Below are 23997 nucleotides of genomic sequence, written 5' to 3' on the forward strand. Positions count from 1 at the left end.
TCAGTTTGCTAAACTAGTAGAGATTAGGTGAAGCACAACCAAAATGGACCCAGCTATTCTGATTTTACCTGAATGTGTCTCTATGACTTCACCACACCAGCGCAATGCATCTCAAATCAATTCCATTTTGACGGACCTCGTGGGAGTTTTTCCGGGACCAATTCAGTTGACGTCCGCTCATCGATTGGTTAAGCTCATAATGGTAAGCACAACACTGCTTCAAACCAATTGCTATGGCGCTCTATAGCCAAATGTGTCATTAAGTACATCATTCCCTCAATCAATTGGTAAACAACCTTGATGCCTGTGCCTTTAGTGAGCATCTCTAAAACACACACAGGAACACACAGATCTCTCTCGTGTAATAACCGCAAATTGGAATGCAGCGGACCAATTAATCAAAGGTAGTCAGTCTAGTGAGAAGGCCGATTACAAGGTGTGACAAGAGGCTTGAAATTAGTCCTTCCCCTCCATCCATCTCTATCGACGCTCAGATGCACGCATGTGTGCGCCTATATGCTGATCCATGGCTGATTTTCTACCCGGCGACTATTGTGATTTCCTTCTCCCCGCCCCAGAGAGCAAGCTGATGGCTGCGCCGTGATTAAATTCTCCTCTTCGTGACAGCAACAAAAACAAAAAAAAAAATCTGATTTACCAGCACCAATATCTCCCCCTGTGTCTTCTTTTGTGCATCGCCTTCACGGTGGCTGCCTCTCCCTGGTGGAGGCAGAGAGATATTCCTTCTTTTGTGCCTCAAATAAGCACATATGCAGTGGCATAAGCACACATATTCATAAACCTCTCACACACACACACACACACACACACACACACACACCTATCCTCCCATTCATTCCTCAGTAAAAAAGAGAAACGGCAGGGAGCTGAGCAGCAGCAGCGGTGGTGCAGTGCAGATCCCAGCGCAGTGGGACTGACTCATGTCGCTGGGCCAAACAAAAAGAGACCGATAGAGCCACAATAGAGAGGCACAGAGGGCAAGTTCTTCTCTCTAATCCACCTCCAGCCTGACCACGGGTCAAATACCGCCGGGCATCTTCTGACACAGGCAATTAGAATAATGCAGCATCGGCAGATACAGCAATTAGAGGGTTTCTGGATATTTGGCCTGGATTTACTATCAATGAATCATTGATGAAATAAACACGACAACATGACTATGCCTATTCCCCCCTTTTCATTTAGGCCACATTACATAAACATGCACTCAACATTGTTGACAGCAACTACGTAGCTTAAAAAGGACACAAAATATGAGCTGAATGATACACACAAACACACACACACACACACATCTGGTCTCAAGTTTCCAGCCATGTCTACGCAGCTCTTTGTGATGACCACACACACACACACACACACACTCATTACTGCCGGTGATAAACACCGGCATACGCACTCTCTCGTATTGCATTACCACAGCGCGACGGCGTAATTCCCACAGGGACAGGCTCATGCTCAGTTAAATGACTTCATTAAAGTTGGCTTGCATATGAAAAAGCTAACCGGATATTCAACAACAGACAGGACAGAAATAGACAGGCAATCTGCCATAAATCATTAGGAACAACCGTTTGGCATATTCATGCAGGAGATATCGCTCCAAAAGTGATTGCGTCGATTACAGGGCACCTATATTGTGTAAAAGAGCAAAGTCAGGACCGTGAAGGCACCAGGAATGTGTCACGAGAAAGAAGATTTATGACAATTTCATGAAAATATATCCACTCAATATGTTGTTGCTTTTAATATAATGACATATATGCATGTTTGAGTGAATCTTATAGATGCATTTCAAGATTCAGCTTTGCCAGAGGGCATACATTGTGCCGTGTGTGTGTGTGTGTGTGTGTGTGTGTGTGTGTGTGTGTTTGCAGTGGGCACAGCCCCTTCTCTCAGTCTGCACCCTATCTGCATGACAGTAATAAGCCGTGTTGATACCGGTGGCTATGATGGCGTATCCTAATTATGGTAATGCTAAGAATTGGGGCCAGTCTGGTTTCTGACAACCCCACAGCTGCCACTGTGAGTGGGCACTAACACTCACACACTTTTATTTTGTATTAGAGAGCGAGAGAGAGAGAGAGAGAGAGATTCGTGGATGTCTATTAGACAATGGAAATACTTTCTTTTGAGCACTCAGACGCACTCGAGCCCCTCCTACCTTGCTGTGCTGAACAGGCCTGTGTGCGCAGTGGGAGTGACCGCTCTCCAGTCCTACAACCGGGGACTCGGTCCCATCAGCTGCACTGCACACATCTGGAGAGAGAGACAGAGAGAGAGAGGGGACAATTTTAACATGTGGTTTAGCTTCTCTGAGTGTGAGACAGTGTTTTTGCTCATACCACCCATCACTGCATCTGCACTGTGGTGGTTTCTGCTGAAGCACATCCTTCTGCTGACCACAATACACAAACAATGCTGGCTAGTTATAATCTGAAACCATCACGGGCGCCTGCCAGTCGCCCAGAACCTAAAATATGTCTCCTTTCATTCAGTCAACCCAGAAAAACTAATTTGGCAACCAGGATTAAAAGACCATGTTATCTCTCGCCTTGTTTCACTTTAAAAAAAAAAAAAAAAAGCCCCAAACTGTTTCAAAGATAAGGTTTACAGCTGGTTTCCGTGATAAAAATATATATTTGCACATAAACTGTCCTGACATAATCAGATAAACTGAACAGTTTGACAACATTTCCCCAATTTGGGATACTTCTCTTTAAATTCAAGGTCCTGAGAACAAATTCTCGAGCAGTTGGCACATGAAAAGACTTTATTCCTGATTGTATCCTGGGAGGCGGGCCAACGTGACAGCAGGAAACAAAAGAAAACTTCTTCACCTCCTGTGGAGCTGAACTTCCTCCCGTTTGAGATGCCAATCAGCGTCAACCAAATGACTGACTGATGGAGTCACAAAAGATATCTAGTTATGGGAATTTGGTTCTATTGTGTCGCACATTTGCATGAGGATGAGTCAATCCAGATAACAACAGACAGTTTCCTTCAAGGAAATCATTTGTGTAATTTGTGTCAGACAGTGTTCATTCCCCACCGTCTGCTTTTACCTCCCCGCCTGAAATCACACGCCCTCTAGAGACCGAGAAGTAAACTGCAGGCACTTTGATCGCACCACTCTCTGTAATGAGGGCTTCAAGTCATTAATCGCTATGTGTTCAATTACGGCTGTAGTGCAGGAAACACAACGATGTACAAATCATTAAGATGAGGCTTGATACTTTCTCTGAAACAGACTCTTTGTTGACTTGTTTCATTGTTTGGCATGAAAACAAACCCAGCATGAACTAAAACTTCAGGTACATTTTGGTCCATTTCATTTTTGAAAGTAAAAAAAAAAAAAAGGTAATTTGGTGGGGTGCATATCCTGATCCCGCAAATATTATATAATCATCTTCACTTTTATCTAATTTACACTTTCTCCGTTCACTGCTATTTTTCCATAAACACAAACAGATAGATATCTGAATTCATCCCTCTTCGCTTTTTTTTTTTTTTTTAAAAGAACTGGCACACTTTTATTAGCTGACTATTCGTGGCCAATTTGTTCATGTACATATTAGTAATTAAATGGCCAGCTGTCCTGTTTGGGATCTTGCCTGACAACACCAAGACACATTTCCATAACTGTAGTTTAAACTGGAGGTTATAATCTGAGATATGAACTGAACCAACCAAAGAACTGTACCAAAACTTGATAATACCACAGACGATGTTCTTCGGTTGGGTTGGCTATGCCTTACCTTTTAGAGTGAGGCTTGAAACAAACTAAATGCATCCCTCCCAGCTGGGCATCAGCTGTGTTTGTCCGGCGACGTGGATGAACTCACTGCTCGGTTCTGACAGTGAGGTTGAACCGAGCCGACAGGAAACTATACATTCACAGCAATAATGAGCCGTCTGCGCTCAAAAGCCCCATCTGGGCGTTCCTCTGCCCCTGGATTCACAGAACTGCGAGACTTCACCCTCTCTTTCTACGCTCATTTTTTTTTTATTCTTAACAGTGAAGAGAAAACGAGAAGTAGAGAATTAAACAAAAACTTAACTGGAGCGGAACGGCGTTGAGCTGTAGGCTGTTTTCTGGTTGAGGAAACAAAACCTTCTCAGCAAATACTATTAATGTGAGTGAATAACCATCAAGTAACTTTTAGGTTTTAGGAAATAATTTCAAAACCGACCACGCAGCTAGTTTGCAGAGTAAACTGTAAAATTGATACCTTCAAAAAGTATGACACAGAACTGAGAAAGGGCTAAATCTATGGGTGTGCCAGGCATTTCACAGCAGCTCCAATTCCTCTCTCTCTCTTTATGTCTCTCTCTCCACCATCTGTCTGACAAACTGAAACTAAAGGGTATCCTATCAACTTCACTTTGTGCCGTTAAGCGTTCCCATTAAGTCAAATCTATAGCCTCCTACTGCAAATACATCCCCACTAATGACGAGATGTACATGCTCTTATCCGGTTCCCTGCCACAACAGACATAAGCACCTGAGGAGGACTTTGCGCGGTGGTGCTTGCTGCGGACCTCCTGGTTGTGGTCGAAAGGGGAAAGGGCCTGGAGGTTGGAGGTCGCCGTTGGCGGCAGGGGCCCGTCCCGCCTCAGGCTGAGGTGCAGGGTTTGCTCGGCAAACAGCGTCTGGATCAGAGCCAGGTCGAGGCCCGACACACACCTGTCGTTCAGCACCAGGATCTCGTCACCTGGACGCAGGCCTGGCGACGCAGTAGAGTGTGTTTCAGAAAAGGAGGGAGGCAAAAGAAGAAGTGTGATACGATCTACTGTGAGGTTGTTGTGTCATTAGGAAGCAAGCGGGCACCTTCGTTGAAGGCCAGGTCATCAGGAAGCACTTCGCTGACAAAGATCCGGCTGTTTTTCTGGCTGTCAATGTGTCCCGTTACTGCAAAACCTGGTCGCAGGAAAAGAGACAAATCAAGAAGAGAGTTAGACAGACAGAAAGAATACATAAAGGATCGCGAGGACACAACTAGACCTGAAGCAGTTCTCACCAAAGTCGGCGGTGTCGCTCGGCCGTCTCAAGTGGAGAGTAAACACGTTAACTGGGACCACCTCCAACTGATCATTCACCTACGGGGGTGACATCAACACACATTCAACAAAAAGAGCAGATACTGAAGAGTCCATGTGTGACTTTGCTTGTTTTTCCCTCCTCACCACATCGCGGAGGAGCTCGCCCGGAGCCAGGTATCGAACCTCCACGCCCAGCCCCGCTCGTCTGTGGAGTCGGAGGCAGTGCACGCCGGCGTCCAGCTGTTTCACCTGTTTACACAAGAGTCCCTAATGCTCAGTGGCCTGCGTGCATGCACAGGAATCACACGTTTCATGCACCGACGCTTAGTCAGACAGCTGCCGTGCGGCCGAGGCGTGAATTATTCAACGACTTTACACTTTGTGATGAGAAATTTGCGGTAAACGAGAAAAGGCTTCGCCCAGGGTATTGTGGTGTGTGTGTGTGTGTGTGTGTGTGTGTGTGTGTGCCATTCTTACGGGACTGTGTGAAGCTAGACACTGGATGAATAGGTGTGTTATTTCCAGCTCATGGGAACATGAATGAAATCAGATTCTACAGATGCTCAAACAAAGACTATTTGACCATTACCTGACAACGCTGAAATCACAGCTTTCAGGAATATTGTTAAATGTCATCATTTCAGTGCCACACCAACCTTGCAGGCTACAGCGAGAAGGTCGGCGGCTGTCTGCTCTCTTCTGACAGGAACTTGGACCGTCAGGCCGTCTGGCATGTAGACACACGTCAGCACGTCTGTGGCGCCGCCGACGCTGTCCCACACGCCGCCCTCAGGGGGCGACATGGAGTAGATGCTGGTCAGCATGTCCAGCCTCTGTGGGAGAGGGTAAGAAGGGAGGGTAAAGAAAGACAGAAGGAGGAGGAGGGAGGAAAGAGTAAATAGAAACAGAGGGAGGGAGGGAGAGAGAAAGGCAGACTTTCAGTAACAGCACTCAAATCAATACCGCTCCATTAGTCCAAATGCTTGGCTGTGGATCAAGCAGCGGAGCAGAGATGTCATACAATTAGCCTTTCAGAAATTCATTTGACAACGTGGACGGCAGTTGGTCCACATAATAGTCTTCGTAATGGCCGTGTACACAAGCGGATTGGCAAGGGTCGACTGGCAAGTCTAGAAGTCCAGACGATATCCGCACGTTTATTTGGTTTTTAAAAAGCCTTAAGAGATGTATTCGGGACAAATTATTTGATAATCTGTCAAACATTCGGATTCAGCCGTTTGAAGGTGATTGCTTGTTGGTGGCATTAACCGTGAGGTTTGAGCTGGGTATTACGGTGTGGGAAGGGGGGGGTTGGCCCACCACGCGACCTCACAGGCAGCCATTTGGGGGTTTTGGTTGCGACTGTGTGTCTCTGGAGGGGGAAAAGGGCGGCGCTGCTGCATCGAGGGGCCGTGGGAGACGCCACAGTGCGGCCGAAAAACCGCAATTATCAAAGCCCCAGACCCTTGAGGCGAGGCTCAAACACACCATATGTACTGAAACTCATGGGTCGGAGAAGCCGGCGATTCAGCAAGAGACGCGCGAGAGAAATAATTGCGCGAGTGATTTGGTCTGGGTCCATCGTGATGCTTTAAAAAAAAAAAGGCATTATGGGAGTGCTGAAAAGCTCACACACATGCACATCAGACAGAAATCCACACACACAGTCTGAGTATTTCTGTCTGATGTGTGTCTGTTTCAGAAGCCGGCAGCTTGCAGTTGATGCATCACTTCAAGAGGAAAAAGACCTTTTTTCCCTGTCAGACAAAAAGCCTAAAGGGACAAGCTAAGGCCTCTGAATCAGAGCATCCCACACACACACATGCACACAGTTCTCCGTAGAGCTCAGTTAACCACAGGCACACGCAAACATTTTCTTAATTTGTCATCTAAACGTCCCGTTGACGAGTCTACTTGGGGAATCGGCATCAAAAATAAAGGCCGCTAATGTTCCCCTGAGCTGTTGGGATGGAGGAACACAAAGGTGCCACTTCAACACCCACCTCCACCCGTGTGTGTGTTCAGGCAGTGAGGTCATGCTTACGAACTGAGGATGAAAAAAAAAAAAACAAGCCGTCATGGCATAACCGCCCTGTGTTGTGTCCCAGCGACATGGCGTGACCGGAAAACTAAGATTTGGTTGCCTGCGTGGACCCGACCGGTGGATGAGTAACACTGTACACTCATTCATGGTCAGACAGGGTTGCAGCGGACCGGCGGTTGCCTGGTCAACGTTCCGCGTGCGGCTGCCAAGAGTACGGTTCGGGCACGCGCTGGATTTCAACAAGTGCCCTGTGTGGCGAGAGTGTCGACTGTATTTATGTTTGCATCCGGCCAAATAACGAAATACTTCAGTCTTTCCTCTGGAGCGTGGATGTATTTCCATGCGAGCCGGCCTCCACCCTGCAGCTTCTAAAGATGGAGCGTGGAGTAACGCGACTGTTTAGTGGTCCACCATGCAAATACACCCTTTCCATTCCACTTAGCAACTGCATGAGACAAATATTAGAGGACGGCCTCAAATAGATCGCGTGACCGTGGAGAAGAAACAGGGGAGGAGTTGAAGACAGTTTTAGCCAATTTCCCTCCATTACATCTATTAGAAGGCTGTTACTATTCGTTTCCTCGAAGCTCCAACCAAGGTTCCTCTTTCCATCACCGTGACACACACACTCACACTCATGCCAGCGCTGATGCCTGCAAGAGGTGTGTATTTGTATTTATCAGTATGTCTTGGACACGAGTGGTTCGGATCGAGATCACCAGCCAATCAAATGTTTAGAGAGAGAGAACACTCTTCTCGGGGAATCCAATACCACCTGAGACTAGGTACATGAAAAAGACGTTAAAGTTACACCTGAGTCTTATCGCTTCACCATATTTCCATTAACCATCAACTGAAGTGAGCATTTTAAATGATGGGAAAAGCTCAAAGTGAGTGTGAGAATGAAGCATTCGGTCAGAAGTTCACTTTTTTCTAGCTGTAGAAAACATATTCACTCAGTCTGCTGCTGACAGAAGGAGTGGGTGGACGGAGGATTTGAAGAGCAAATGCCATGTCTTTGTTAACTCTGCAGCCTCCATTTTACAGACAGGATCCATACAGATGTTCATCTCTCCCGGCTTCATGAACCCTTCATCACCACCTCACAACCCTCGGCCTGTCGAAATAGCTCGTCGGTTCAAATCAGCAACGGTCGCACACTATTTGAAAGAGCACATAAACCACGCGGCTACAGACGTACCCTTCACTTGACTTCAATGCTAAAGGATTAGAGGAAGATGATTGCTTGTTAGAGTAATACAGGGGATTTGAGACAACAGGAGCAAAGTCATCAAGGGAGAGATGATGTGTGTGTGTCGACAAAAATCAATAAAGCCTTCCCCTCCCCCCCCGAAGGGTCTTAATCCCCTTAAATCTAAAAGATTCAACTGACGAGCTGTTTTTCCACATCCAAATCTAGGAAAGAGCAAAACACTCAGCCGAGAGGGAGGGCTGCCGCATTTAAAGACGCATTAAAGCGTTGACTCAATGAAAGCCATTATTGTTTCCCAAAACCATTTCCTGAGTCCATTTCTAGGCCCTAAATGGGGGCAGTTTTAACACTCGCCACATTCACCACAGACTCACACTATGAATCATAGCATCCTGCGGAAAAAGGAAATCTTCATAACACCCGTCCTGCTCCGTCTAAAAGCGTCCATTATCCTCAATGGCCGCGCCAGACTTCCATCTGTTCGTCCAAGAAGGGTTGATTAGGATTTTTATTTGACGGGACCAACGGCCAAACAATAAGAAATTCTCATTTTCACGCTATTTTCTCAAATTACAGGCTCTATTTGAATTCTTCCTTTATCAAGAGTCACTTCAGAGCATCCTCAGCAGGTGGGCTGCAGCCAAAACCATTCTGCATGAAAGGAATGGTTTAATATTTTAAGAAATATCGCTATCTGCTTTGTTGCAGACAGTGAGGTGAGAGGCTTGACACCACTCATGTCTTCATGAGCCGTCATGCTAAGCTAAGGCGATGATATGGATCTCCTCATCCAACTCTTGGCAAGAAATATGAAAATATACATTCCTTTGAAAGGATCGTTTTGATCAATCGCAACCGTATTAGTCTTATTTTTTTTTTTTAAATGTTGTCCATCATGAAAGAAACCTGACCAAGAGATGTGGAGGCTTGCAGACGGGGAGCCGGAGCCAAAGCTTACGGCGGTATTTCACACGTCCTACATCGAGGCGCGCCATCGCCCAATAACAGGCCGGAATTCCCGCTCTTCAATCAGTCAACACGTTTACCGTAAATCCATACGCTCACACTTTCAAGTGCTTCTGGTCAACACTTTAACTCAACGCCCTCCATTAACTCAATCATGCCGAGAATTGGACGCCTGTCGACACCGGTGGAAAAATCCCTTGTTGGATATGCTGTCCATCTCTCTTTCAGACACCTGCTGAGCAACATGAAAAGAATCTCTGCTTTGATCCTGGGCAAGTGAAATAAGATGGCGGGCAGACACTTTCTGATCACACACACACACACACACAATGTGTGAAAACATCTTTACACAGCTCACTATCAAAGCCATGACAGACAGCAGAGGTCAAAGTAACAGCGGACACGTTTCTGCCACGACTACTTCACGCCGAAGCGGATAACGCAGCTCGTAAAAATGCCACCACAGGACGGATGTGGCAGATGGCAGGGGAGTTTTTTTTAAAAGACATATTAAAGATCCGCAAGCGACCCGAAGTTACCGAACGCCATGACTCACCTCAGTGCTCCTGGGAGGCAGAGCGTACGCCTGACCTCCAGCGTCGCTCTCAAAGATCTGAAACAAAAGAGACAGACGGTTAGGAGTACAGACAGAGGGGCACCGCAGCGATTGACTCATAAGCGATTCGAGTGCCCCGGCAACCTCGCTAACACAATATCAGACACACACACACACACAGTGTGATTATGGTGTTAATTAAAAACTACGTGCGGCGAGTGCAGCGCTTTGATACCGCTGCTAAACGGGGTCTGTAGCCTTTGAAGATGCAATGGTGGAAATATGCTCTGTGTGTGTGTGTGTGTGTGGACACAGAAGAGAGATGAAAGGGCGAAACAGCCCGGTTACAGATGAGAAGAGGACAAGAACCCCCCCCCCCCCCCCCCCTCCACAGTGTAGAAATCTCTCCGTTCTTGATCCACTCCATCTTCCTCAACCTCTCCTCTTTAGAGCCTCTCCCTGGCTTGTGGTTGTAAGGCGTGTTGTGTCAGGCTAAGCCCGGTGCTGGAGGTGACTCTGCAGCCTCAGAGGGCTTTAACAACTCTATTATACAGCGGTGACACCGAGCCATCCGTTATGCGAGGGCGCAACTTCAGCCCTCGCTCAAACAGGCGGCAGCTAATAGGGTTTCTTTGAGATGCTTTGTCACGGGGCAGGAGAGGCATGACAGGTGGCACAGCCGATGATCGAAATGGGGCATTTTGCTGCGAGTGCCACGGGAGGAGTTTCCTTTACAATCAGAATATAGCAGTAAGAACCCTCATCTGACCTCCGAGCAGCAGAAACTCTCCATCCAGTACGTTTATAAAGTGGCTGTAAACAGTGCTGCTTCGCCGTAAACTGGCTAATTTTAGAAAGCTTACCAACCCTTCCACAAATCCTCAGACCTTTCTGGCCTACTTCCCACAGCCGACTGCCGTCCAGCTCCTTACTGTATACATAGCTCTCTTAAGACGGATGAGAGATGAGAAAACGAGAGGGAAGGAGTAGTGGGGGGAAAAGGGGGGGCATGACTTCGGGGCAAGGTTGTTGAGCAGTGTAGTGGTAAATGGGATTTAGGCTTAGTCAACACAGATGAGTCAGCATGGAAACTGTGGGAGAAGGCTGGCGGGTAACGCTCTTATGTTTATGCTCTGAGAAACAGGGGGTTTGAAAAAGGACGAGGCCGAAGTGGGGAAAAAACTGAAAGACAAATGGTGAGAGTGAGATGAAACTCTACCTTTAGGATATCAAATAAGTAGGATAGAGTTAGAGGCAAAGACAGAGTTTTGAGTTGGAGGAAGGGGGATCAATGCAGAGCAAAAGGGAGGAAAGAAGATATCTCGAAAATATCTCGGCGAAAGCACAGCCTAAGAACCTGAGACGGTAACAACAGATTAAGTGCATGGAGGAGCGCTTGGCTCCTCAGACGGCCTCGCTGTCCAAATCTTTTTCCAGCGAACACGTGTCTCGTCAGTGCAGGAGAGAACAGCCAAGGAGCTGACGGAGTCATTTAAAATGGTCACGACATAAATAAAAAAAACGAACACTACAAATCATCTTTGACTCGTGTAACGAGAAAAAGAAAAACACCAGAAAACAGCAGATGTCCACGGAAAACCAGAACTGTGAAAACCCCTTGAAGCCCTCACCGGCCTTTTTTTCTGTTCCTGATTAGCCTCTATGCGAAGAAAAAAAAAAATAGATCAGAAAAGCGCTAAAAAACGAGCTTGTAAGAGAAGGTGGACCTGGGGGAAAAAAAATGAAAAGGGAGGCTGTTTAATATTTAGCATCTTTACACCAACCATCTGCTGGTGTCTGCGGGGCTTGAGGAAAGAGTGGAGAACGCCATCTACCACACATGGCGTTCAATAATTCATGTGCGTGCCGCAGCGTCACCTCGAACCGTCTGCACTGAGAAATGTAACTGGGCCTCATTAGGCCGGCCGGCTGGACTTCCCCGGGAAAATAATGACGTGCGTATCTAGTCGCTGACAGACGTGTGCAAGTGCACAGACAGAAATATCGCAGAGCAGGTGGTGCGACCGGTGCGCTGGATAAGAGCAAGTGAAATAAGACAGGGAACATTTTGTCAGCATGTCAGGGCTCACCTACTGGAGGACATGATTGGCTCTTAGCGGCGCTCGCTCCAAAACAATAAAGACACCATATTGACTTCACAGCATAAAGGAAAAATGCAGGGAGAACGCCAAAACCCCGCTCCTCGCCCTTCCTTTACTCTCAGCTAATGAACAGAGCTCTATAAAAGACGAGCAAATTATTTTTTATTTTTTTTTTCCATGTGGCGATTCTAAAAATAGACTACTAAGAGTGCGGGATTCTCCAGGGGCATATCCTCAGGGTACAGAGTGGCGGATTTCTGTGTCAATAAATAATCAGCTTGCATGGGTCTAATTACTAACCTGAGAGGATTTAGACTCCCCTCCCCTCTGCACCTGGGAAAGGAATGCCCCTCTGTGTTTATGAGGATGGGAGGTGTGCACTCGAGGGGGTGGGACGTGAGCTTATGTGCTTCTACTTAATAAAATCTCCTTGGGGGGGGGGAAATGTGCCGAGATGGTTGCATGACTGTACCAATCTCTTTCATGCCAACGCAGGCGACGCACATGCAAGCAAGCAATTAGGAAAACAGGCTTTCCGGCTGTTTCGTTAGCAAACAATGCACGATGTGCACCGAGGGCGTAAGTATCAAGACGCAGTTTTTCTCGGCAAGTAGTCCCAAGAGACTGCGTGCAGTACACCTCGAACATCGTGTGTGCACAATTCTGCTTGATCATGTCTTTACGTGTGTGGTATGCGTGTGGATGGCTCCTGTGTGACAAGTCTGGGAGTTTCATTATGCTGGGATTCAATGTAGATTATAAAAGATGCTGTCAGGCTTTCAACTGTGACATGAGGCAATCTTTCATCCTACAATCTGTTTTAAGTGAAATACAAATGATTGTATTTGAGAAACCGCTACTTTAAATCGCTAACATTTTGCTGCGTGTATATTATATCGGATCTGCTCGTGTGCGTGTGCGTGTAGTGGTACCTGTGAAGCAGAAGGCCTCTTATCCCGGCCCCTCTTCGTAAGGTTGTCCAGGCCTTTGAGCGAGGAGAAGAGGCCTCTCTTGCGCCGCCTGTGAGTCAGCGACAATGAGCGTCTTCTGAGTGTAGCCTCGTCTCTGGAACAGATCTGAACCGACACACAAAATATCAGAAAGAGTTATATTTTCCTCCAGTGATGCATGAAGGGAGTGTTTGTTGGATGCTTTTTAGTTTCAAAAGATTGAACGATTTTCAAGGGTAGTGTAACACATACACGGGTATCAAAAAAAGGACACACATATGATCCTGTGATTCTGAATTGTGTATTTGTTTACTAGTCATTCATCTGCCCTTTTTCAGGGCCGGTCCTCAGTTTCCTCACCAGTGCATGAAAGGAGGAGACGGAGAAGATCCCCAGACGTCCCAGCGTGGTTTTGGTGGGTCGGCTGGCTATAGCCAGCAGGCTCTTTGGGTTAGGCAGCTCTCCGCCCTGCAGACTGGCCAGGTAGCAGCGCATCCGAAACAGATCCATGTTAAACCTCTCCAGGTTCTGCTCCCACTGCTGGATCTGAAGGAAAAGGAAGAGTATTACTTTACGGGTTTTGGATGCGAGTTTCCTGACCGTTTTTTTTCTGGGATAGCTGAGAAATGAGAGTGGAGGGAGGGGGGAGGGTAAAGGAGGGGGAATATGAGAGGGGAGGCAGGGAAAGGGAGTGCCAAGGAGGGAGATCCAGGGTCAGTCGAGGGCTTTCCATCAAGCTGCAATTGCTTGCAGATGTTGGTGGAGGGTGAGGGCACAAATTACTGTGGGGTTGATACTAAGGAGGGGGGGGGGCTGCATATCCAGCGGAGGAGTCGGAGTGTGTGCAGTAAATTCTAATACCCGTTTTTTATGCAAGTCTAGAGAGAGTGGTGATGTTGCACAGAACACCCGTTAAACTCCACCCCACACACACGCACAAACAGGACATACACACGGTTTACAGTTGCTTTCTTCTGTCCCTATTTGCACTGTGTACTCTATGAGAAAGTGCTTATTTTGTTGGCTGGAGACTGGTTTTAATGAGAACACTCAAGTTAAACAACCCTCTGTAACCACTGACTTTAATAGGTCTCGTCTGCAGTGCGAGTTCATTTACAATAACGCACCCTATGGTATTGTGCTATTAGGTCTCATTTACATTGATGGCATTCTTTAGACATAGGGGTGGTGGTTTATGAACCTCTGACTTCTGAAACATCTTAAACAAAGAACAGAAATCACTATGGTATACTGGGCTGTGTGCTAAAGCCCGTAAAATGCCTATGTACATAGCTGTGCAGGTGGCCTCGCTTAACAAGCCTCGAGTCAATGACAGTCATTATTCCCATTCCAGACTTGGACCATGAAGACAACTGCTAGGAATCCACATGCTGTGGGTAAAAATGGCCTTGCATTTTGGCACGCCAGTTATTTAAATAAGTGGAAACATGATCAAACACAGTACGGCATTAGTCCTTCATAAAGCAGGAACAGCAAAGGACCCACATATCTGTACATTTAGTATGGTTACATTCTTTTATATATTATTAAGTACAACTTTTCTGAGAGTTTGTCGTTTATTTTATTATCCCATAAATGTCACTTGTGGTCAAAGTTGCTACAAGTCAGCCAAAGTTGCACGGCCTTGTGTTACTCTGTCGCCTACTAGAGTTAATAGCTAATTACCAGCCGTTATTGTGGGCTAGAGATCATAGGCAACTACCCCCATCTAACATGTGATAATCTGGAGCAACACGAAGTATAACAAAACTACTTTTTGCAATTTAAAAGGTGGGTATTCTTTTTGGGGGATTATGGTAATCGCAGTTAGCATTAGCAAGGGCACCGAAGCTAATATGGGGACTTATGGAGGACTTTTGTGTCCGTGTTCTCGTCACTCATCACAAGCAGGCTGACAAACATGTGTTTATTTCACATTGGGACGTGTCCAAGGACCTTCCTGTTGGGTCCAATTCTTGGCGTCACTCTGTTGAACCTGATCTCAAAAGACCGTGTACATAAATCCTAGTAAGTACGAAAATAAGTATTTCTTTGTATCCCGCTATTCTCGGTTCATTATATGCAAAGACAAATTTAGGAGACTTGCTGCTTCGGAATAAGTTGCGTCTCTCTGTATAACTATCACGCAATACCTGAGCAAGGTCCTCATTTACACACCATCGGGATCCGTTTTGTCAACAGTCAAATATCCAAGTCTTCATTTAAGGATGTTCTAAAATAGTCCTGTGCATAACATTTGATTTGATGATTCATGCCAGGGGTGCATCACTGATGACTGCCTTTATGCAGTCTATTGCATCATGCATCTAGCAGGTCTGAGTGCAGCGAGACAATCAACCAACATCAGTGAAAAAGCAAGGCATGTTCGGGCCCATCTGCACAACTTATTTACATTCATTTCAGAGTCATTAAGCACGCCAGAGACAAGTCTTTCTTTTCACAGATTTTCATCTTTTCTTTTTTTCCCCTCTTTAACATCTGCCCCCTGGCTCGCTGTAAAAAGCCCTAATGCATAATAAGTCTTTCAATGCAACTTGATCGGAGTGAGAGTGTGTGTGTGTGTGCACGAGCACTAGTGTGAGAAAGGGGGCAACGGCAGTCTTCAAAAGGGATCTACTGGCACGGATTTCAACAGACGTGGGTGGGGGTGGGGTACATCAAAGTAGTGCCTTGTTGGGGTTAGACAACCCCACCGAAACCTTAAAGCTATCATCAGCCTCGGGGCGCCTGTATCAGAGTCCTGTCCCATAGCCCTCTGACCCTATCATTGACTCCAACCCCGTCTGTCTCTCCGTCTCCTCTGAGGTGGCACACTGGCTAATTGAAAGCAGATCGCACAGTCAGTCTCGCAGGCAGGCAGTGACATCTCCATCTGCGATCACAGGGGTGAGGTCTGTCTTGCTTGTTCTTCATAGTACGTACTCATATTTCCACTCGGTGCACTTCAACCAAACACCAAATAACAGCCCTTACAATAAGTAGCCATTGCCTTTTCCATTACATGAGCAGCTTGAAAAGCACAAACCCATGCGGCTACGCAGAGGAAGAGCACTTAAGTAAGAGACGATTACGTCAATGGCCACCTCAGTCGCAGGTAAAAACAACCAACTGCTGCTCTATTTCTGCACATTTCACAACAAACACCAAGTTCTAGTAGAAGTCTTTGGGTCCTTGCTGTGCTATAGATTACGGGCTTCTTATACTCATCAGTAATCTGCTGTATGTAGGCTACAGCACAGCGCTGGGTGCTTTGGATTCTCCCCTAGGCTGTGAGGAGGAGGAAGAGGATAATGCATGTTGAGAGCCCATTACCAGGAAACATCTGGAATCTCAATCTGATGCTCGGGGAGCGAGCTGCTCCCCTGGGCCCCTGGTGATGCGTTTGGGGACTGATGCATTTAGGCCACTTCACCCACCCACAGACAGAAATAAGCACAGGCTTGTCACTGCAGTCACGAAATCAGTCGAATTAGGCAAGGCACATCATGTGGCTGCTATACATATCCCGTGGAATAACAACTCGTATAATGCAGAGTAAAATGGGATAAAGGTCGCCAATGTTCTCAGTGATGCTGGTATAAATTCCCACTAATGTCTCACTACCACCACCACCACCTCACCTGGTTCTCGATAGCCTTGCGGTTCTTGGGGTCGCTGACCACCGTCAGCTGCAGCTCGGCCATCTTCTTCATCTTCCCGTCCATGTCGATCTTTTGCAGAAGGCCGCGGACCTGGCTCCGCAGCAGGCGCACCGTGTCCTCCTTCCCCTGGCGCTTGGCCAGCAGCGAGGCGCTGGCAGAATGAATGGCTGTCACCCAGTTCTCCAGATCGGTCTGGTTGCTGGCCTACAAGGGCGAGGAAGGGACAGGGAGTTCAAGACCAATATTCCCCGACACAAGCCACATTCAGAAATGCGAAGCCTGATTGCCGCTAGGATTGCCGATGCACCGCTATCGTGTTATTTAACCATGAATCACAATAAGATCATTGGGTGCCAAGCTGGGCTTTGCTGGATCAATACAAAAAAAAGGCGTGATCAACGGTGCCTCTATGAGAAAGCACAGGTTATGAACTGTTACCGAAATCAAAACGCACATTTTTCCCCTTTTAATAAGCCGGTCCAAGATGATCCGCTCTCTACGGCGATTCACTCGGAGGAGGCCCGTCGGTGAGAAATCAATTGAGCCCCCTTTAGATTGAGAATGACTCATGCTCAACAGGCCATGTGAGTGGAAACAAAAGTGTGAACCCCAAGCTGTCTTCATGCTATCGAGCTGATTTTCTCTCAGCTTGCCTCGGGGGGCCATGTCAGCTCCACACAGAACCACTTTATTAGATGTAGGTCTGGACACTGCAATCGGGGAAACTTGTAACGGAGGGGTGCTGCACGCAAGGAGCCGAGACTGGGCATGAATTTGGTCGTGATACAGAATGTAGGTCAGCGAGCACAGCGGGCAAATGGGATCTGCTCTCAGACCCTGAGCTGGGAAGTTTGGGCACTTTCAAGTCCCTCCTTTCAAGTCCCTCCCAATCCCAAAATTGGTAATTTCACATGCTCCACTCCAGGGAGGGGAAGCTAAACGATGTGTGTCTGGTATAATTCTACTACAACCATGTACTGCAACGGTACGCTAAAAAAAAAAAAAAAGCTGCATATTTCTGTTTGTTCTCATTCAACTCCGTGATTGCATGCGTGTCGACGGGCGCGCTTCACCTGAAAGAGATAAACGTCTCCATACGAGTTGCTGAGGCAGAAAACATTCTCCTTTTTGGGGTGCTCTGGAACGGCCTGGACGATGCCGTCCTCGGCGAGGAGAGCGTAGCGAGGCGACAGCTCGTGCTCCAGAGAGCCTTTACCGTAGGTCTCGTAGAACAGCAACGTACATCCTGCAAATGACGGAGTAGAAGTACAGGCACAGAGAGATGTGATGAGGTAAGTGATGCAGGAAAGGAGGTTCAATCGACTGAAAAGCGTTTGGGTTTTATACAGCTATCATGTAATGTTTTACAGACAAAATGCCCTTGTGTAAAACATCCAACAAATTAAGTTCTGCAAGAACGAGGTAGAAAGAAAAGTTTTACATACTCCCAAAAGGTCACAAATGACAACAGTGTCCTTGCTTACTCCTTTTTATACACTTAGCACAGTTAGCCGTGTCAGAAAAGCAGCATGTGTGGCCTAAACTGTATCCATTTGGCGAGAAGCAAAGGCATAATTCCCTTGAAGCTTTTAGGGTGGGATGGAATGATAATCCATCACTGTCAAGTGATCATCAGTGATGTCATGGTCAAGAAAAAAGTACAAAGACGGACCCACTTGCTCCCCAAAACTGAATTATGGTACTAAAACTATGATAATCTACTTACATGTGAATACTTTTTAAAACCACAAGAGAGAACCTTCCCTGACTCAATTTCAAGGCGCAAGATTGTTTCCTCCTCCCCGACTCTCGCTCACCTTTCAGGGTCACCCAGTACTGCTTCCACTTGCGGCGGGTCACCAGCTCCAGCTTCCTGTCCTTGTGCAGGGTGACGAGGGGTTTAAAGGAAAGCCATCCGGCCCGTCGGACCACCCCCTGCTCCTTTTCGAACAGCAGATCCAGCTCCTCGAGGGACCCCTCGGCCGACTCGCTGCTGCTCTCCCCCTCTTCGGTGCCAGTGGATGGGTCTCTCCTCTCTCCTCCGCCGCCTCCCTTTCCAGTGCCCGTCTCAAGCTCCCTCATAAAGTTTGCATAGATGTTCTGGCGGAGGGCGTCGTTGGTCGTTTGGTGGATGGCGCCTGATGATTGGGCCCTGGAGGCTCCTGGGAACCACAGGAGGCTGGAGACCTGAGAGGGGGAGCTGGTGTCTGCAGTCAGGCCATCAACCCCGCTGTCGAAGGCGTCGCTCAGGTCCTTGTACCTGGACTCCTGGAGTTAGGAAAAGGTGAGAGGAGCATGAGATGCTAGTGGATGAAGAGCGGACCAGGTTGGGGAAACATGATAGCCTCACTGATTAGTCACCATTAGAGGTGTTGGACTGGTTTTGAGATTTCCAAACTGATGAACCGACTTTTTTGTTCCCACCTACATTCATTCAAAAGCACAGCATGTTCGCTCCCAGAGGTGCACACCTCCGAACACCAGCTTGCATTGGGACGACGATCAAACCGGGCTTCTTTCAATTAGCCCCAAGGCGCCGCAAAAGTGGAGGAGGAACTTTTGAGAAAGAAATCTACTCAAACCACTCGAACCTACTTCAAAGTCTGCATTACAGTCTCTAAATCTATCGCTGGGGCTGAGAAAGTGGGACAAATTTCCTGTTCTGGCACCTGGGAGGTTGGAACCCTCCAGACTCAGACAATTTCACGTCATTTAAGGTCTGCTGTGGCTTCCCAACTCCTCAAATGAACACTTGATGGAATTGCACTCTTTTCATGCCTAATGACTACCTCCACTTGACTGGATTGCAGCATTGATTCTGTCCGTGGAAAGGGAGTGGAGTGCTTCTCAGCATGCAGACACACAGTATGCGCCGTCATGCCGGAGCTCATCCTCTGTCTTTGTTTCTTCCTGTGTCTCGCTCAGCTTCGCCCATGTCTTCTCCATACCTTGTTAATGCTATTCCTATTATTGAATCACATGCAATGAACCTGTTGAACCCACAGTGTTCGTTTGAGGACGGCCTTTTGTTTAAACATTACATCAACATTACATTTCCTACACATGTAGGAAAATATGGACTGAGCACAGGGTGGGTCTCTTGCAGCTTTCCTTTCGTTGACACAGCCTAGATGTGTCCACCCCTCTTCCAGTTCTCCTCCAGCTGCTTTTCATTACAAGCAGGTTCTTGGCCTTTGGCACCAGGGTTGCGACGTGACCTTTAAACCCACAACAGAGCCCTGGAGTTCAGGTGGAGGGGAACCACAGCTGGAGGTGCTCCTGATTTGGGGTTGACATGCTGAAAGGAGGCACTGTGATCAGACATATATGCCACAGAGGGTTTGGCAGTGAACAAAATGGCCGCCGGAGGACCGAGAAAATTCAGTATGAAGACCAGTTTGAAGCGCTGTAGTCCCTTTTACAGGAAATTGTGGCAGGCCTTGTTAGTCATTAAGAAAAAGAACCCCAGGCATCAATCACTGCTTATTTTTTCTTTTTTGTTGTGGGTTAAATTATCCTCAATGAAACTAAGCCAAAGTGTTACAATTTGCCAGCAATACCGGATGCTGGCAATGGATTTTATTGTCTTCCGAGTAGTTAGACCTCATTTAGAAGTTTCTGCAAAAAACAGCTGTTAATCAGCTTCATTTCTGGATAACAAAGACTGAAGTAAATATCTGTGGGTGCTAGTCTCTGTGAACACACAGCCATAGATTAGCACGGTGTTGTGGCAAGCAGGAGATTTAGAGGTAAACATAACTAATGTAAAGTGAACGCTGCAGAGCACTTAAAATGAATACTGTCAGTCGACTGCGTATTTATGTCGGGGTGGAGTGACAGCATCAAGGCAAAGCATCTTGTACATTTCACTTATTATTAACTGCTGTTTAAGTACAAGGAGAAGCTCACAAATTCATCCTCGTGAGAACGCCATCTGAATACCACGATTGTTCCATTTAGTCCTTTGGTCTGTTGTCAGACCCAACTGACCGAACACCAATCCCTATTAGCAGATTTAGCGGAGGGGAGCCCAAGACGTCTGCACCACACAAAAGCCAGAACAACCACAAGTCATTCATTAACATTAGAAGAGGGGTGGGGTTCAATCTTCCGCTAGGATTTAGTTTCACTCTAACAGAGCCTCTCAAAGGCTTACAGCTATTCTCTTGGCAGAGCCCAAACAGTGTTCTTAAAACTTTTCCAAGCCAAAGCTAAACGAATTAATGCAGAAACAAATGCTTTCAAGCCTCAAAGACGGAGAGGGACATGAGTTCAGGCTCCATTCAAATACACATGTTATGTCAAATTAAAGCTATTAAGAATGTAGTGTTTGCAGAACAGAATCACATAGTTTCTAGTTTCACATGCAGCATGCCGACAAGTTGTGGCTATTTCCAACCTCTCCTCTGACCTGTATAGTACAAGTATCATTTTACTACTGGGATATATATATATCTATATATATATATATAGATATAGATATCTATATATATATATATATATATATATATATATATATATATATATATATATACCATTCAGTTAAATACAACCTTGCAGCCTACATGACAAACATGCAAACAAAAAGAGATGAAGACATCAACATGCGACAAATGCGGCAGATATAACAATTAATCACAAATAATAAGCATGCAATAATACATCAAATGTACCCACCCAGATACAGTCATCATGAAACCTGCACAAAAGCCCTGCACTTCTCTTCCTCTGAGGATCAGCCATGTCTTACGCATCCTTGTTCCATCGCCACAAAAACAAACAAAGTGCCCGGCTCTGGCTGCCGTACAGATTTTATTCCGTGCCGCCCCACTGTTCCCCCCGTCTCCGGACAGCTGGTGTTGCAGTGCTAAAGGACCAGAGGACGGCGGTTGGTTCCTGGTCATGCCAAGACCACCGCTGTGGCTTGTGATCAAATAAAGCTCGCCAGACAGGAAGCGGCCTGTGTGCGGCTGTTACTGGTGCCCTCACCTGTCTAACGAGATGTCGCTCTAAGGCAGCAACACAGGACCACAATAAGAGGATGATACATGTATACATTGTGTGCTATGAGGGCTATAGTCAGGGGCAACTACAAACACCACATCTATGCAACGTGTATGTTTTACATACCGTGTGGGTAAGATCCCTGTATGAGCCCTGTGAGTGATAAAGGAGTACAGATAATCAAAAAAACTGCAGAGCACAAAACTAAATAAATATGACCCAGGACAAACGTACCTGAGACTTCCTCTTCTTGCGGCTGAGGCTTCCTGTCCAGTCACTGAAGCGCCTCATGCGGTTTTTGATGGAGTCTTTTTTATGGAAGCCAAAATCAGGTCCAGCCTGCTCCTGGTCAGGATGCTGGTCCAGACCCTCGCTCACGGTGTGGGCTTTGGGCCTGCGGCAGGGCAGGGTGTATGACGAGTACTGGCAGGCCTCAGACGATTCTTCCTCCAGTGGAACATCCAGGACAGAGGCAAACGAAGCTCTGTGTGGCCTCGGGCCTGAAGGAGGCTGGTGTAGATGGAAGGACAGGTCCCTGGCTGTGGGAAAGGTGGCAGCCATTGTGGAGTCCTTATAGAGGTCTGTGATGGACACAGGAGGAGACTGTTCAGTGAAGGAGTCTAGCTGGTGCACGGGGGAGTGGACCAGTGTCCTGCCGGCAGAGCAGGGTTGGTCCTGCTCGCACAGCTCCGTGCCGGGCCCCCAGGGAGAGTCATACCAAGAGCCATCAGAGCTCAGGGAGCTTCCCTTGCTGGTCCTGGCCGTGGAGGAGGTAGAGGCCGGAGGTGGGCCGCTGTGGCGGTCGTCCTGTCTACTACCACTTGAGCCAGGCAGGCTGGGAGTGAAGGCGGACTCCAGGTTAGGGGAGAATTTAAGGAGTTGAACGGGCCCAGAAGCCCCGCCCAGGAGGACGGGATTGCCCGAGGTGTTGGTGAACTCCACCCGGAGACTGCCATCCTTCTTTATCACCACCCGCGGGCTGCTCTGTTCCTCCAAAGCCTTCTCCTGCTCGTCAGTGTGTCCGTTCAGAGCGCACCCGTTAAGATCAGCCCCGTACGGGTTATCTTCGTACTCATCCGACATGTGCCGCTTTCGCGTAGCACATCGAGGCGATCGATGCCAGCGGCGCTCTCCCGGGCTGCCCCTTGTCCCCTTTGAGACGTAGTCGCAGTGCCTAGGGGAGTAAGGCGGCCTGCTTTTGGGAGGGGACAGACAGCCACGGCCAACACACCTGGCCTTGTACCCGGAGCCCAGCGGGGCACTTTTCCACCACGTGTGGGGCGACAGAGCATCGTCTTTGGCGTGGAGCTTCCGTGAGCATGGCTTCGGTTTCCCAGGGAAGACAAAGCTGGTGCCTTTCGGGCCCTGGATGCTATATTGGCTCTCTGAATTTCCCATTGCTGCCTGGAAAAAAAAAGGGAATCAAAACCACAATGTCACCAGCATTATGCTACTGGAAAATTCTGTTACTCCCAAATAAGGCAGTGTAATATACATGCCATGGAATGATAGAACGCCAGCTCATCAGAGACATAAAATGTACTTATTACTCATGACCTCACACACATAATCGTTTAATTTGCAGGATACAACAGCAGCGAGTGTAATATCTTCCTTATGCCTTTCAAAGCGAATAGCTGTATGTAATTCTATCACATTTGGCCATTAACCTGTGTAGCATCCCTCCCCTCCCCCTGCCCCTCTTGTTTTACTACATTCATCCATTCTTTCTATTGAAAAGTCAAGTTAGATGAACAGGCTTTATGCAGTCATGGTTGTTATGTGAGACGGAGTTCATGACAATGTGAAATGCCTTCCAGACCGTCCACAACACGCTGACATTAGTGACGGAGAGCCGTGACCAGACAGACATTTTATCACAGGGTTGATGCTATAGCAGATAGTGCCGGTTAGAGGCAGTGTTGCATCTGCTGCTGTCTGTTGTGCAACTACATAATAGGTGAGGCTTCATACCTTCAACTGTCTTTGAATTAGCAGACAAAGTAGATTAGGACAAACCTTTCTACGACCTGTTTGGCTATATAACACCGAGGTAAAGGCGCCGTCATAAAATAAAGTGACTAACAAGGTCTGTTTTAAAGTAGCAATACATTTGAATGTGCATACCAGAGACGCATACATTTCATCAAGCACGCTATTATTGGCAACCCAGATATGAAGGCCACAGACTCACCTGTCTGAAAGGTCTCTGTTCAGATCGGAGCTCCTATGTGCAAGGTTCCCTCAGCCTCATTCCTCAGAGTAAATTCATTCCTTTGTCCTCATCTGAAACACACAGAGAGAGAAGTTGACTTAGTGCTTAGTCTCTTTCTACAGGACTGTAATTGACCACATGTAATAAGCTCCTTGTTTGATAACAGGTGTGCCAGTTAAAGAGTAGACCTAATCCACAGCATTTGGGAGAAGACAGTGTTT

At 47.2% G+C, this 23997-nt stretch overlaps 1 protein-coding gene across 1 annotated transcript in view; it reads right to left on the reverse strand.

Moving 5' to 3' along the window:
- Window positions 1-23786, reverse strand: part of tiam2a (TIAM Rac1 associated GEF 2a) — a 45542-nt gene extending 21756 nt beyond the window's left edge. Inside the window, exons 1-14 of the mRNA XM_079216998.1 lie at window positions 23756-23786; window positions 21796-22965; window positions 18375-18825; window positions 17631-17803; window positions 16537-16761; window positions 13256-13441; window positions 12878-13021; window positions 9844-9900; window positions 5721-5897; window positions 5209-5313; window positions 5043-5121; window positions 4853-4942; window positions 4527-4748; window positions 2186-2280 (exon numbers count right to left, since the gene is read on the reverse strand). Of these exons, the coding sequence (XP_079073124.1) occupies window positions 2186-2280; window positions 4527-4748; window positions 4853-4942; window positions 5043-5121; window positions 5209-5313; window positions 5721-5897; window positions 9844-9900; window positions 12878-13021; window positions 13256-13441; window positions 16537-16761; window positions 17631-17803; window positions 18375-18825; window positions 21796-22959 (3168 nt within the window). The 5' untranslated portion in view covers window positions 22960-22965; window positions 23756-23786. The remainder of the gene's footprint in view (window positions 1-2185; window positions 2281-4526; window positions 4749-4852; window positions 4943-5042; window positions 5122-5208; window positions 5314-5720; window positions 5898-9843; window positions 9901-12877; window positions 13022-13255; window positions 13442-16536; window positions 16762-17630; window positions 17804-18374; window positions 18826-21795; window positions 22966-23755) is intronic.
- Between the last annotated feature and the right edge of the window lie 211 nt (window positions 23787-23997).

The sequence above is a fragment of the Taurulus bubalis genome, assembly GCF_910589615.1.
Source record: "Taurulus bubalis genome assembly, chromosome: 4".
Lineage (NCBI taxonomy): Eukaryota > Metazoa > Chordata > Actinopteri > Perciformes > Cottidae > Taurulus > Taurulus bubalis.